This window comes from Centruroides sculpturatus, unplaced genomic scaffold (assembly GCF_000671375.1).
Source record: "Centruroides sculpturatus isolate CEXI.00-Female unplaced genomic scaffold, Cexi_2.0 scaffold178, whole genome shotgun sequence".
Lineage (NCBI taxonomy): Eukaryota > Metazoa > Arthropoda > Arachnida > Scorpiones > Buthidae > Centruroides > Centruroides sculpturatus.
In genome coordinates, this window is record NW_019384433.1 from 765,145 (window position 1) to 780,513 (window position 15,369).

The 15,369-nt window shown below is 27.9% G+C and overlaps 1 protein-coding gene across 1 annotated transcript in view; it reads left to right on the forward strand.

The window, feature by feature from the left end:
* LOC111619798 (sodium channel protein type 3 subunit alpha-like) overlaps positions 1-15,369 on the forward strand; it is a 128,440-nt gene that overhangs the window by 74,832 nt on the left and 38,239 nt on the right. The window contains exons 2-5 of the mRNA XM_023361614.1: positions 3,978-4,083; positions 4,178-4,317; positions 7,412-7,512; positions 7,672-7,827. Coding sequence (XP_023217382.1) covers positions 3,978-4,083; positions 4,178-4,317; positions 7,412-7,512; positions 7,672-7,827 — 503 coding nt within the window. The remainder of the gene's footprint in view (positions 1-3,977; positions 4,084-4,177; positions 4,318-7,411; positions 7,513-7,671; positions 7,828-15,369) is intronic.

Below are 15,369 nucleotides of genomic sequence, written 5' to 3' on the forward strand. Positions count from 1 at the left end.
ACTGTATAGGGCTTAATTGTAGCATGCCGTATAGCTGGTATCGAGAGATTTTTATTCAGACAATCACCATAAGTTAGAAGTAAATAAATTTAAAGATTAAAAAGAATAAGTTTGGACGTTTTTAAAATAAATATTTGAATATTATAAGTAAAAATTTAAAATGGAAATATCTTTCCATTTCATACTCAAACAAATTCGCATTTTAAAAAAATGGTTTACTTTTACTATATTTTTATATTTTAAATGAAATTTATCAGCCTGTATAATATTAAATTTGATCAAAACTGTTTTTCTAGTGTGAAATTGTTTATAAATTTGGTTTTAAATCGTTAAGTTCCTATCGATGATAATAAAAATATTCCGAATAATCAAGCCTCCTCTTTTAAAATATCAGTATATTATTTCCACTTCCAACAATATTTACGATGCAAAGTCATATATTTTTATAGAAAATTGTAAATAGATTTTTTAAATAACTTTCCAGATCTTTCTTAATATCGATATTAGATCATGGGCGGATCTAAGTTTTTCGGGGCCTAGGGCTTATTGAAGTCCAATGGGGTCTCATTTTTTGTAAGATTAAGAATATTTAAATTGGGGTTTAAAATTCATTTTTGCATGTAGTCTCTTAGCAGGATTGGATATCCTCCAATGCTTTTAATAATAATTGAATTCTTCCATGAAAACACGAAGGGATTTATTCAGCATGACGGCAACATATCAGAAATGCAGTCGCATCTGCAGAGCCCGGATTGGATTCTTTAGCCATGAACGGAAATGCCTCAGAACTCGACCCAGGGATGCCCCTTACACTAAATAATTTTACCTTTTCTGTAGCTTTTTCTTTTTCTTTTTTCTCCTTGCAAAGAGGGGCATTGTCAGTGCCTTATAAGGTAGGCTGACCATTATTATTAGTCTCCTTATAGCATTCGAAATCGAGACAGTGGATTTAAAATTGCAATTCGGTAACCTGACCGATTACGTTACATTGATTACAATAAAACAAATAATACTATAAATTATCATTATTATTATATTATTAATATTAATTTTTTACTATACGATAAGTGCTCGTTGATAATGGAAAAGTATTAAAAATTTATGATAATAATTCAATTTTGTGGGTCCTTGACACTTGGGGCCTAGTGCTTAAGCCCTATTAGTCCCTATGTAGATCCGTCTCTGACTCTGATTACAAAAAACTGAAAATATACAAAAATGTTAATAAAAATATATTAATTTGAATAATTACAAAATATGATTTTTGTTTCTTACAAATTTAATTATTGAAAATTTTACAATTTTTATAGTTTAGATATTATAAATTATATCTTGTGCAGCAATCAAGTTGGTATGATAATTAATAAAGAATTTACCCTTATGAGATTGTATCTTGTCCGGATTACATTTCTCACGAATTATTTTGGATTGTCATAGAGACTTCACTTCTTTTGAGTGGATCTGTTTTTGACTTTTTTAAATAATGAATTGATGACTCACGTCGCCAATTCACCTAGAAGTTAGAAAAATCAACGCGCTATTCTAGAACGAATCCAATAGATTGTAACAAATGCAATTATTCATATTAATGTAATGAACCAAATCATTTACGTATAAATTTTCTTACTGTCAACAATATATATATTATATATATATAAATCTTTTCTCTCTTATCTATTATTCTTGTCCATTACTAAATTATTTAGAACTAACTAAAATAATGAATGTCTTTCTCTATATTAATTTCCAGCAGATTTTGTTATAAATAACAATAATTAATTTAAATTTATGTTATTTACTTATTTATATCCTTCGCTCTTAGACATTTCTTTATATAAAACACTCCTTTAATCCATTTTGTAATGCATCACTGTCGCTTTAAGTCTTTATTACAATTTTTTCAGACGCTGTATTAATCACGTATGACATAAATCAATTTACTTGGTCATGAATCTTTATTATAATAAAATTCCAAGTAACTTTTATATGTTTTATTCCAAGTAAAATATGAACATTTTAATTTTTCAGACAGCGATGAAACTTTTAAGATTTAAAAGTGACTTTAAAACTTTTAAAAGAATATAATTATCATTAAATTTGTTAATTACCTTCTTTTCATCGCAAATAAAGTTTTGAAAAATTATTTTTCTTCTTCTTTAAAAATTTGATTAATTTAATTTAAAATTTTAGATTGTTCTTTTAATTCTGTTATACGTAAAGTTACCTTTTAATGGGCTGCAATTCGAAAAAAAATTGTAGTCTTATAAATTCTCTGTTTTTCCTTAATCTCGAGAATTGTATTAGGTAAATGAAATTAAAGACCAGATATGGAATGCTTAGTGACGGGAGGCCTCGGTTAACTGTACGTGAACTTCCGATGCAAATTGGAAGTCACGTTATTTCAATTCAAAATATCCCCTGAAAGGAGCTAGCCAGATGACCAGCACGACTCCATTGCTAACAGGAAAAGTATGATGTACAGGGGCAAGCCACTACTAATTTGAGGTGGAGAGCATATATTTTAAATGAAATAAATTAAAAATATGATTAAAAATTGCAGCTCGGCATTGTGATGATGTCACAATAAATAATTACTCGTTGGAATTTAATTATTCCTGGGAGATATTTCTAAATTATTGTTGATTTTTAAATTGTAAAATATACCTTTTTGTTTTTCGGATTCTGGTGTCAAATTACTATTGTTACTGTAATTTTAAAAACAATTTTTATTTAAACCTTATTTTAAAAGATATTCATATATTTAAACACTATTGACCTTCATTTCAGAAACAATGTACCAAACTCGTTTGCTCCAAAGCGTCTGTCGAAGCGATGATACATTATTTGAGAATATCAGAATATAATTGTTAGTGAGCGGAATGTCCACTAGACAGTGTGTCGACAGTTATTTGACATCTTTAATTTGAAGGTGTATTGCTCGTTTCCTTCGCATTTAATACAATATAAAGTATTTGCGTCTCCTATCATATCTCATACAAAGTTCGTTTTGTAATTGACTGTGACATCTTTGGATACAATGGACAATCAGTATTATCGAACCGTCGCTTTCTCCTATTTGTTCGTTATATCGAGGGTCATCTATACTAAGATTTATTGGAATACCTTGCTTTTGGAAAATAACTTGTTCTGTACTTCTATAAACAAACATATTACGCGAATTTATAAAATTACATTATTTTAATTAAACTCTTTTAAATGAATTTTTCCAAATCGCATAAAATAATTTTATTTTAATTAAATTGTATCAATCTGTTATATATATTAAATGTTTTGATTTATACTCTTAATTTTTATATTCTATTTCATTAGATATTTTCTTCTTTTTCATGCTCCAAAACAGGGCGCATAGTAAACTTTCGTTTTAATGGAGCAATTGGAGGAAAGATGTGTCCGCTATTTCCGAAAGTTTTTTAAATTGAACGTGTTTTAAAAACATCTTAATAACTTACTTAAAATGTGCAATATGTGTTAAAATGTTATGATGTATGAATAAAGTAATATTATTATGTACTGTATATTGAGTAGTTTATACTCGTTGATTCATTGTTCCAACCTTTTAGCACGCTCTATTCGTGAATATTAAGGTTTTACATTTTTCCTATAGGACAAATTTTTGATCGTTAAATCGGGGTCGGTTAAATCGAAGGTTTACTATATTGTTAGTGTAGATGGATGGGCGTGTGAGTAGTTAGATTTAGCTTCATTTTACGACCGGATGCTCTTCTTGATGTCAACTCCTCCACATTTTCTTTCAGACTAGACCGATCGGCATCCACAGGCGCTGGGCTGAATTGATATCTAATGGCGTAATGGACCATTAAACATCAATTCTTAAAATGAAATTAAAAATTATTATAACAATCAGTCGATTATATTTGCTTGTATAATAGAATTTTCTAGTAATTAATTATATTATTAATGTTTAAATAAACGAAATGACTCCTTAATTCTATTACTCCATTTGAATATGCTGTCCTACTCACTATAATAGCCAATTGTATTGTGCTGGCTTTAGAAGAGCACCTACCCAGAGGGGATAGGACGCCTCTAGCACAAAAACTTGTAAGTTTGACAACTTAATAAAACTTTTAAAACTTTGCTTTTATTTGATAAATAAAAATATTTCTAAAATAATATATATTTTTTGATAAATTAGGAGAAGACTGAACCGTACTTTTTAGGTATTTTTTGCGTAGAAGCATTATTAAAAATTCTAGCATTAGGATTTTTACTTCATAAAGGATCTTATCTACGAAATATTTGGAATTTGATGGACTTTATTGTTGTAGTTACAGGGTGAGTATATGTGTTTTATCTCATTTCTTTTGTACTTTTAAAAAAAAAATTCTAATCAGTTCACAACGGCAGCATTATATGGTAAAAATTTATATTGGGGGTTATGAATTATGATTTGATTTTGTTAATTTATAATATGAAAAACACCTTCGAATATATTTAAATAATTCTGTTAACATTTTTGACGTGATTTATGGTTTTTATTAGTTTTTTTCATTTAAATTTCGAGAAAATGTGCAGAAAAATTGTTTAAAATTCCGCTGCGAAGCGTTGCTAATCGTAAAAAAACTCAATACGAATAACCTGTTGTTTTTCAGGATCATTAATCTTACAGCTGAAGGGAGCGAAAATTTAGATTTGCGCATGCTCCGATCCTTCAGAGTTTTACGTCCACTCAAACTTGTCTCACGCACGCCAAGTAAGTTAGGATGAAAAAAAACTACCCCACAGACACACCCGAAAAAATTCTATGGTCCTGTATTGTGAATAGCTAATCAATATGTTAGAGATGTATAGGAATATATATAGCCTACTGTATATATATACTGTATATGTAGATTAGCGCCCTGAAGTTGTTGTAGACTTGTAGTTTTTATGTAGTTGTAGTAAGGGGCGAAGAATATGCTGCCCTATATACTATAGATGAGCATCATGCAAGAAGTAATATGATGTAACTGTGCCACCCACTAATGGCTTATTTTAGTATTTTAATTTCTCTTTTTCTCTCTGTTCCAACAAATATATAAACTTTACAGATTTTATTATGATATATTTGCTTCTTAAAATAAGTAATATGATGTACAGTGAAGTGATAATATTGAATTATTTTAGTATTTTAATTTATATAATGTTTCTGTAAGGACATCTGTCAATAAAAATAATTCAAAATGATCCAAAAAAACTAAAAAAATTGGCTTAATTTTGATAAGTGAGAGATATTTCTTTAAAAAGAATTGATAGCAAATCATTTAAAGGGCTCCAGAGTTTAATTCATAGTAATTCTAGCTTGTTAACAGAATTAACATCTGGTTAATTAATTCTGTTATTTAAATTTTAGTCATATTATTCATTATTATAAACATTTGATGCCTAAAGATTCATTTTCAAAAATAAATAACAGTAATAATTAAAAGCAAATTAGACAATTCTAAAAAATCAATACAACTTCATTAAAGTATTTACCATTTATGAACAGGTCATGAACAGAAAAAAGGAAAGGTTAATGGCAATTTTACACCCAATTAATTTAAGCAGGATTTAAATAACTCTTGTAATTATTATTGAAGTGATAAAACAAATATTTTTTGCTACTTACAGCAATTATTTGTCATTTTAATAGTATTATATATCAAANATAAAATGTTTCCGTTTTTTAATGATTTTCAGTAATTTATTTTCAAATTTATAAGAAAATTCGAAGCTGCCAAAAGAATTTTCGTTATAAAATTTATTTAAACGGTTTAATTAAGGTATTTTATATGCAATTCTTAAGAAAAATATGGTTAAAATTAAAATCATCGACAAAATCCGTAAACTGTTTTGATTGTCTTAAAATTTTCGCAGTGCTGTTCTTTTTATTGAACTAAATTTAATTTTCTGTACGATTTATTTCGAATTTGGAGTTTTTAGTTTAATTTGTTACGTCAAAAAATATAAATAAAATATTAATTTTAACACAAACATCATCATTAAACTAAATGCAATTTATGTTACACATCAAACCGATGCAACAAATAATATTAAACTTTTCAAAATATGCTTAAAAATTACATAAAATTAATAATTAAAAAATAATAATAATAATTAAAATTAATAATAAAAATCATACAATCAATTTTGAATGATTTTATTGAATTCAATATAGGAATAAATTTTCTCTGTATCGAAACTTCGTGTCTCTTCTACGATCGTATCCCCAGAGAAGATGCGTCAAATCCCATTGGAAACTAATTTGGAAACATGAATTACATTTTCTGAACCATTGCTTGACATTTAAATTATTCATAATGTTAAATAATAAAACTATCAATGCAATTAAAACTTATTCATTATTACATTATATAACTACAGTACAAAAGAAATTATGTAGTGATATTAAAACTTTAATTAATTATCAGAATCATCATCACTTAATACATAAATTAACCCATTCACATTAAAATTTTTACAACTCTATATCTAATCTGTATATTTTAAATTATTTTAGAATAAATATATCTTCTAGTAAGAATAATAAATAATAACTAGTACTATCTACTAGTGAGAACAAATGAAAAACAGTACTATCTGCTAGTAAGAACAGCAAATAATAAACAATATTATCTTCTACTGTAGTAAGTTATATAACAAATAATAAAACAGAAAAGGTAAAAGTTGAACTAATGCATTGTAGCACTTTTATTTAATAAAATATAATGTATTTAACAACAAATTTTTAAACGTAATTTATAACTTAAATAACAATAAATAAAACTGTAAACAATTCTAGTCTGTATCTAAATAGATGTAGTGTAATAAGTTATATAATGTTAGAGATGTATAGGAATATATATAGCCTACTGTATATATATACTGTATATGTAGATTAGCGCCCTGAAGTTGTTNTGTGGGTCGCAAAGCCATACACGGGGGTCGCGACCTACAGGTTGAAAAACACTGCATTATAGTAAATATTATTCGTGAAATATTATTATTATGAAATAAATTATTAAATTTTCACAAACATTATAAAATTTATTTTAATATTATGACAAATTTGCATATTATGATTTTCTTGATCTTTATTGGAAACATTGTAGAAGCCGATCTTTCTTACAATTTATAAATTTGTTTGAAAATGTTTTAATTTAAGTTACTTTGGCAACTTTGGCGACACACGTACCAGCAAAAATATATGAAAATGTTTACATATTCTTAGTTTTTAATATACTTATAGGCTATTCTACAAGCCTAAAATATATATATATAGAATTAGATATGCATGTTGCTAGAAATTGTATCTGAACTTTACTGTTTAGATTCCCTTTAGATATTCATATTAGACTTGCTTGCTGTTTGTAGAGTGTAGAATAGATCCACTTTAACGTCTTTGCAGGTTTATTACCTTATTTGCACCACAAGATTTAGATGTAGATTTGAGAACCTTGAGAGCCATCAGGGTACTTAGACCGTTAAAATTGGTGTCTGGGATACCAAGTAAGTTTTTCTTTATGAGAAGTTATATATTGTATATATATGTATGTGATGAAACTGTAAAGAGACACCTTAAGTATATCATATTGAGCTCGTGAGAAATAAATATTTTATACGGTGTACGATCGTAAACTGCTTTTTTTTCTTATTCTTTTTCAACAGGTCTACAAGTAGTTCTCAAATCAATAATAAAGGCAATGGCTCCTTTACTTCAAATAGGCTTGTTGGTGCTGTTTGCGATTGTTATTTTTGCCATTATAGGCCTTGAATTTTACAGTGGTGCTCTCCATAAAACGTGTTACAGTATAGAAGATAGAAGTGAGTCAAAAATAATTATTATTAAACACTAATTATATTATAGTATCTTTATACGATGTCATAAGAACTAAATTTATTTTCCTTAGTTCCTATCAAATAATTTCTTATAAAATTAAATAACTAAATTATTGCCGGAACGAGATTCTGTTATATTGTAAATTTTCCAATGAATGAAAGCATGTCTAGAAGGGAATATTACTAAAAAAGCGCGATTACATTGACATTATTTGCAGTTATTATTAGGTTAACTGGAATGGATATGTCAGACAGGTAAGAGCACTTCCTTGATAAAATTAATCAACTTCCCTTCCTGCTACGTTACAATAGTCACTTGAACTTAATCCTGTTCTTACTCTGCTTTATATTTTTTCATAAAAGCTTCACACAAGTCTTTATTAACAAAATCTACTCCACATAAATGTTTACAATATAAATGGTTGAAAATATTATTTAATAAGATTTTATACGAACAAAATTACTCTACATAAAATACTATATATTGAATTACTTTTAATTATTACTTGCAGATTATGAGCTATTAATATATAATAATAAATCTTAAAAACAAAGAAATAGTGACTCTATATTTGAAATATTTGAATTAAATTAAAATGTTTAATCTTCATGAAGTAAATCTTCCAAATTCAGAACTTTTAATTGTAAAAAGCTGACGATTGGACCTTTATCTCGAAAATTTTACAATTAAATAATTTTATTTTCCTTGAAAAAGATTGTGCAATTTTTAATAATAATTACTTTTTAGCTTTCTATAGGTTTGGAAATCTATTAATAATTTACAGTATTCCTTTAAAGATTTTTTACATCTATGGAAACTATCGGAACTCTCTATCAGCTTTAAAATTACTAGTTTCTTTCCTAAATCAGCTATGCATGTCTCATATAACTGTGCAGTTTAATCAGTTCAGTTTATCATGTCTTCTCTTTATATTAACTTCGTTTTTTACCGACGCCTGACGCAGTTTAGTCAATAAGATCTTGCTTATCTTGCATCAAAAGTCAACTAATTAATTAATAATTATTACTAGTTTGTAAGTGCGGCAGTGGAATATCCGTGGAAACTTTATAAGGGGGGTGCTTATGGTGCTGCAACACCTTCTTGATAACAAAGCAATCAGTTTTGTTACTTTAAAATTAAAATAAACATAAAAACGCATATCGCATGACTTCGATTAGGTAAGATTAGGTGACTAAAGTAATTTTAAGGTAACATTTTCCTAAAAATGATAGAGAGCACAAGCCTTGGTCTCACTTGAACAGCATCCATATTTTCAAAATCTTGAACATACCACTGAAGTGCGAGGATTTGAAGTAGAAATTAATTATAATAACGAAAATAAGCGCTAAATAATTAGCAATTCATACAATAAACAAGACATTTTAAAAATTAATAACTAATTTTAAAAATATATTTACATTTGATTATTAAATTTTTATAAGTATTTCATGGATAAATATTACTGTCGAATATCTAGCTAGGAATCATAGTGTGCTGCCATCTGTTGTTTAATAATTAAATTAATTTATTCAAAAATTTGGTTAGAAAAATAAAACTTTTATGTTAATTTTATTTTGATTTTATTTAAGTAACAAAAATTTGATACCAAAATAATAAAAATTTAACAAAGAAAATATATATATTTATGCTATATATACTGTAATCATAATTTTCGTACTGCGATCTAATTTGGAATTATATTAACAAGAATAAATAAACCATATTTTAGGTATTGTGCGTACGAAATAAATTATGAGTATTAAAACAGTAAAGATTTTTTTTTTTCGAGTAAATACTTGATAGTTGAAGATTAAGATGCGTGAATTTATCACAGTAGTAATTGATTTTAATGACGAGAATACATAGATTGAAAGTACACTATGAGAGAAAAATAATTAATGAATTAAAATAATATAATAAACATAGAAAATACTTTTATATTTTTATTTATTTAATTATCTTGTGAAATTTTTTGACTTACACGAAATGGACATTGGAGGAACTGTTGAAAAATTTTATATCAAATATTAATGGCATTTCTCAATGTATCACAGGTAGACAAAAATCTCTCGGAGGTCAAAAGAGGGCCAAGATACTTAGTTAATTTAAGCCCCACAATATGTTAAAAACAAACCAGCGTCATAAAACTGTTATTATAATTTTTAAATAACCAAATTTGACAAAAATAAGGAAGTGTTTTTTCATATTAAGAGAAGAGAACACAAGAAATGCTGTGGAATGAATCATTTGTGTCATATGTTTTTGAGATTCACGTGAATATGAAATCCGGGCAAATTGTCCCCGCTGGCCTCTCTCGTTTGTTAGAATCTAACGCAAACCACTGAGAACCACTTACTTGTGAGAGGAAAAATATGATAATCGAAAATGTCCCATCAGAAAGTATAGAGAGGCCCTAAGTCCAAGGCCCGAGATCGCTCTATATGGCTCTACACTGGTAATCGAACTTCAATGTTATACAACCAAATGGTCTTATAATTTTTTTTCCAAACGCAACAGTTTTTTTGGTTAACCGAAATCGGATTAACTGATACGTTGAAAAAATAACGATGTCTCAAATATAAACTGTATTATGAGAATGCCCAAAAAATTTCTACATAGAAATATTTATATTAGCTTTAACTATTGTATTAGTTGAATATATTTATAATACTTTTCTAAAAATTCTAAATTTCCAAAAGCTTTTTAAATTAAGTTGGGGTTTCCAATCTTTATTTCAGTAATGGACAGTGACATAACATATAGTAAATGAGTCAAGTTTAAGATTGCAGAAAAAAATCATAAAAGTCTAAAATAATATACAGTAGAGCGTCGGTTTTCCGAAAGTCAATCATCCGAAACGTCAATCATCCGAAAAAATTCCAGTCGGCAAATTTAAATTTTCGCCAGTGCTGTGGCGCTTCAATCTTTGGCTACGTCTTGGACTACTCAAATATTTTACGTTTTTGATACTAAATTAACTTCTGAAGTATAATTTTTTATTGTTTTTATATTTTTCAATATATTTATTTTGTTTGTACAAAATAAAAAAATAATTTTTAACGATACAATAGTCTTTGTTGGCTTAACATCGAGGAAAATTCAACGCGAAGCGACACGCAACGGAAAAAAATTTCAACATCGGATACGTTAAACTATTTTTTCGTACATAAATCGGTTATCCTAAATATCAGTTATACGAACAACCCCAGTCCCCAATTGATTCGGAAAATCGACGCTCTACTGTATTCATAAATAAAATACAGTATATAAAATGAAGTTATAACTAGCCTATCAGTATTACATTTAAAACTCATAATTATGGAATCAATTCATAATATGTCATAATCCACATATTTTATATCAAATAGTATAATTTTCATATTGGAAGTGGTTAATTTATAAGAAAACAGATTATTTTATTTATATTTCTGTTAATTATACTAAGAAATTAAAACAATGGCGTTTCTCAAAAGAGAAAAAGTGGAAATAAAAAAAAATTAATTCTACAGCAAAATCTAAGTTATAATTTGTTTTTCTGACTGTAGATTTTTGTATTTTGTTATAAAATTTATTAACGAATTAATAACATATATCATGTGCTAATGAGATTATATTAACCGTCAAGAGAGAGGAAAACTGTTGGAGATTTTTCTCAGAAGTCAGAGAAAATATAGGGCCGTGTAGTGATTCCTAGTCTTATAAAATTAACGTTATTTTTCCTATCATAAAATAAAATCTTTAAGGCCGCTTATTATTAATAAAGAAACATTCTACCCATTTTATATGTTCAACAAATAAACAAACAAAATAGTTAAAAGAGCCTGCTCTAACTCAGAGCCCCATACAAGCTCTCGACGATCCCGTTAACCATACAAAACCTGATTAAATTAACTTCACTGAATCGATTGCTGTTTTCTCTTTTAGTTTTATAGGCAATAAAGCTATTGTATTCTAATTAGGTAACGATTACACACTTCAATCGAGTGGAAGCTTTTCAAATTTTACTATAAATCCAGTCCAATTTAATCCAATATTTCGTAACCTAAAAGCAATCATGAATAAATTAATGAATAGTGACTAGTCGTCGAATATAATTTTAACGTAGAATTCATGCTTTAATTTAATTTAAAATTNTAAATACGAGTAAGTTCAAACTTTTATATTTATTTATTAGGAAAATAATAATAAATGTAGCCGCTGTGATAAATAGGCACATTGTTCTTGTGCCAATATTAAAGAAAACGACATTTTAACCATTTTAATTTGTCCTCCTTGTATATAAAAATAATAATCCCATCTTACCCCACGGGTGGAGCAAGATGGTGCATTTACATATACTTTTAAAATATTAAATTTTCTTGTTTTTAAAAACATTTTTTAAAAATTAAATTTTGTATTATATATTACCAAATGTTGTAGTTGCTGAGAATAAAAAAAATTATTGTTCTCATTAAAGTGGTTGCCATCTTATGACTTTTCAAACCTCAACGTCCTCATCCTGTCCCACCTTCCCTTACTTATAAAGATCAGGGAGACTAAGGTTTAAATTTTTATTAAAAGTTTTCTATATGTTATTTTTTCAAGTAACTTTATTTATTACAAAGCTAGAGGTTTTTATGAAAACTTGTATTCTGCTAGTTTATGAGGTGATTTTTTTTATTACCATACATTTTTCAACTTTACATGCTTAGTGTGATCACATTCACTAATTTTGTTCTACGAATTTTGTTTCGTTAGATCAAACTGCATTTTTAATTTTTAATGCGCTAATTTACAACATTCGTCCATTATTTACTAGTTATTAATCCTAAGGAATAATATATTCCTTGTTTATACAGTATTTTTTATTTAATTTTAATCTTATAATCACATTCAGTAAATTTATTTTTAAAATGTTATAGTTTAATATTCCATCCGTAGCAATTGTTTTCTATAAGTATACTGTACATGGTTTCTTGATATATTTAAGAAAAACAACAACGAAAACAAAGATAAAAACAAATTCTACTATTCTATTGATTTATTTTGAATTTTAAACAAATATTTTTCTACTGTTTTAGTTACCTCTAACTAACTAGTCAATAGGCAAGATGTTTTTGTTAATAACCACAGAGAACTGCTCTTAACTTCATTCCTATCCAGAATAATAATTATTCTTGATAAGGCATTAGGAATGGCAATTACTTTTGTTTTAAGAAAATAATCTCAAGGTACATTAAAGAAATTATTAAGAATAGAATCTCTGGTTATTCATGCGTGCTTTTGCCCCAAATTACTTATAGATTGGAAATTAAGTAAGAGCGGAAAGCGTTGTATCGATTATCATGTTTCTATTTCTGTTTTTATTTCATAAATACGTTTCGATTTTTGTTATATTCTAAAATTCCGCTTCGAATAAAATAAAATGTTTTGTTGAATTAATGTAATGTAACTTTTCTTTTTTGTTAACGTTCGATATTTGAAATTTTATTTATATTAGAATGTTTGATGTATTTTATTTTCCTTGGTAAACTTTGAAATCAATTCCTTTCGTCTTCTTGCATTTAATACATATTTTTAAAATTGAATCTATTTTATAACATATAGAAATAAAATTTACGGTGAAAAACTAAGATTTTATAAGTATTTTATTTTATTATTTCTTCAAATTAAGTTTTAACATTGGCAAATTTTGTGATAAATATAATACATTATAGCAGTGTTTTTCAACCTTCTTGAATACGCGACCCCTTTAAAAGTTAAAAAATTCTGGCGACCCCCCACGGCCATATTAAAACTATGTCAGTGATTTTAAAAACTACGTATTTAATTTTCTTTCTGTTGAGATTTAAATATCGATCAAAAAACTAATTGTACTGTAAAATAAACTGGCACAGCCTTCTCACTGAAATTGTAGTTTTTTTATTGTAGTGTAGGACCTACAAACACTTGTCTTTTTCTTTTACCCGCGACCCCCCGTGTATGGCTTTGCGACCCACAGGTTGAAAAACACTGGTTTAGATAATTAACTTTTCTATTTCAAATTTGTCTATAATTTGTACTTTCCCGGCTCTGTTATGTATATAACAGAGGGAAAGTCCAAGTTTCCATATTGAAAACCTCTATTGATGGCATAGAAATCAAAAGGGAGAAAATCATCATTAAAGAAAAAGTGATATCTTTAACCGATGGAAATGGGTAAGAAATTATGATGATTACAAATTTAACATAAGGGGGGACACCTTGCCGATTTAGTATTCTGGTTTGAAGAGAACCTCTTGTTCCTCTATCTTGCAAAAAAGTATCTTGCTAAAGCTGAATCCAACAATCTTATATTACAAAAGAAAACTGAAATAACTACAAAAACACTTAAAAATGCACACGTGAAACACGACTTTTGTCAACTTCATCTATCGAACGATAAGACCGTCGTCTCATCGGAGAAATTGTTTCCAGAACGAAAACGATAGGTAATAACAACAGCATCTCCCCAACTATATTACCTAGTAACCTTGGTAGAGATGAGTTTTATACAGCCAGGCCGAAAAACTAGCTGGAATCGGTAAATTTTAACATATAGATCGACAGATTTTTTGACGACATATCGTTGTGACAATCGCCGGGTTGAAAAATATACGATTTTTAAACTACCAGTGATTCATCCTCGATAATTTGAAAATTTTCTGTACAGTTGTCGTTCGAATTCTAGTGAATCGGTGGTCATTCTGTAGCGTAGCGATTAACTGTAATCTGTCGATAAACGTAAATACACCCGTAAAAATGTTGTAGTTAAATGTGGTGATATAAATACGAGCGGCCCGATAATAGTAAAACGTATGACACTCCATAGGAAGAAGATATAGAATTCGCTAGCAATGTCACATAGCCGTTTTCGTCTGGTCCAAAGTTTCTGTGCGAGGCAAATTTATGAGCATGATGATAGTGAAGTAATATCGTGATCTATCACATCACAACTGAGCAAATATAATAATAATCGTCTGGATTAAAATATATGTTGATAAGACGATCTACAAGAAGAAGAGTGGTGCGGCGGGAGCGTGATGGTTCCATAGAGGTCAGTGGATCGAAAACACTCTCTGCTAACTGTTTTGTTTCTTCCTTCCTTTGAAGTTTGCTTCGTTTCGCATGTTTCAATTCCAAAAACCAAATAGAAATTAGATAACCGTCGTTTTACTTTCCGGCTGTTATGTAAACTGTATATGTTACTGTGAATGACCGATATCTGGCGAATGTCAACATTCTCCAGTGAATGTCAGCATTCACACAGTCGTTTCGTGTATGTACGAAATATTTGCTAAATATCATCATTTCTCACTTACACCGGCAAATGTCGACATTCAGCATGCACTGATGGTGAATGTTGAATAAAAATATTTTTATTACGTTAAGACAAAAATGCAACTTTTTAATATGTCAAAATAGGAGAAAGCTTAAGTAACGACACATGTAAAAAAACTGTTGAACCTAAAATGAACAGTACGTTCTAAATCATTAAAGAAAATAATACAATAATAAACTTACACATA